This window comes from Neopelma chrysocephalum, unplaced genomic scaffold (assembly GCF_003984885.1).
Source record: "Neopelma chrysocephalum unplaced genomic scaffold, ASM398488v2 Primary Assembly neopelma1_95388, whole genome shotgun sequence".
Classification (NCBI taxonomy): Eukaryota; Metazoa; Chordata; class Aves; order Passeriformes; family Pipridae; genus Neopelma; species Neopelma chrysocephalum.
This window is the reverse complement of record NW_020924063.1, coordinates 3,957-4,948: the sequence shown is the minus strand read 5'-3', so window position 1 is coordinate 4,948 and position 992 is coordinate 3,957. Positions and strand designations below refer to the sequence as shown.

At 72.4% G+C, this 992-nt stretch overlaps 1 protein-coding gene across 1 annotated transcript in view; it reads right to left on the bottom strand.

Moving 5' to 3' along the window:
* Positions 1-808: 808 nt before the first annotated feature.
* The window catches only part of FSD1 (fibronectin type III and SPRY domain containing 1), a gene marked incomplete at its 5' end in the record, with an annotated part of 3,829 nt that continues 3,645 nt past the window's right edge, over positions 809-992 (bottom strand). Inside the window, one exon of the mRNA XM_027708055.1 lies at positions 809-992. This exon is cut by the window's right edge and continues 235 nt beyond it. Within this exon, the coding sequence (XP_027563856.1) occupies positions 827-992 (166 nt within the window).

Sequence of the window (992 nt, the reverse complement as noted above, 5' to 3'; positions counted from 1 at the left end):
GGCTGAGACCCCGGCACTGGGGTGGCACCTCTGAGAGACCCCTGGGCCGGGACCCCCCCAAGAGTCTCCCTCTGTGCCCATCCTAAGGCTGGGACCCCCAAGGTGGGACCCCCTGAGATCGGGGACCCCTCCCCAAGGCTGGCACCCCATAAGCACCCCTGGGCAAGGGTTCCCCCAGGGTGGGCACCCCGAGGGTGGGGACCCCCACGCTGGGACCTTTGGGTGACACTGGGGGGGGTCCCCAGGGTGGGGGTGGGAGCCCGACTAAGGGGCAGGGGGTTGGGATGGGGGGGCTGAAGCCTGATGTGCTCGTGTCTGTGGTGGGGGCACAGGGGGCACAGAGGAGCTGCTCAGGGCTGATGGTGCCAGTCTGGGGGGGCACCGGCAGCCCCCCACGTTGTGCCAGCACCAGCTGGGGCAGCAGTGCCCCCCCACAGCCCCAGGCCCCCTCACCAGGGCACCCCTTAGTGCTGGGGGGGCACCGGGGAGGGGCAACCCCCCCCGATATTTGGGGGGCACCGTGAATACAGAACCCCGTGCCCTGCTCAGCCCCCTCGTGTCTCCCGGCGCCCTGGGGGTGCCACCCCCCCAACCCACCCCCCGTGCCCCCCACCCACGCCCAGGTCACTCCTACATCCCGATTTATTCCGGTCAAAGCAGCTCTTGGTGGCGGGGGGGGGGGGCACAGAGTGTGGGGAGGGTGGGGCTGGCACAGCCCTGCCAGGGCAGCGCTCGGGGGGTGCCCGGGGGGGTGTCGGGGGGTACATTCAGTGCTCGTGCCCCCGGGGGGGGGGTGTGCCCGCGGTGGGGTGGGGGGCACGGCTCTCTAGGGCAGGCTGGAGCTGCTGGCAGTGCTGTTCCGCTTCTGCAGGCACCGCACGGCGCTGGGCACCTGCAGCCCCGACGTCACCTGGAAGCTGCCACACCACACCTGAGGGCACAGGAGGGGCCGTGAGGGGCCGAGGCCGAGGCCCTGGCACCCCCCGGGGGGG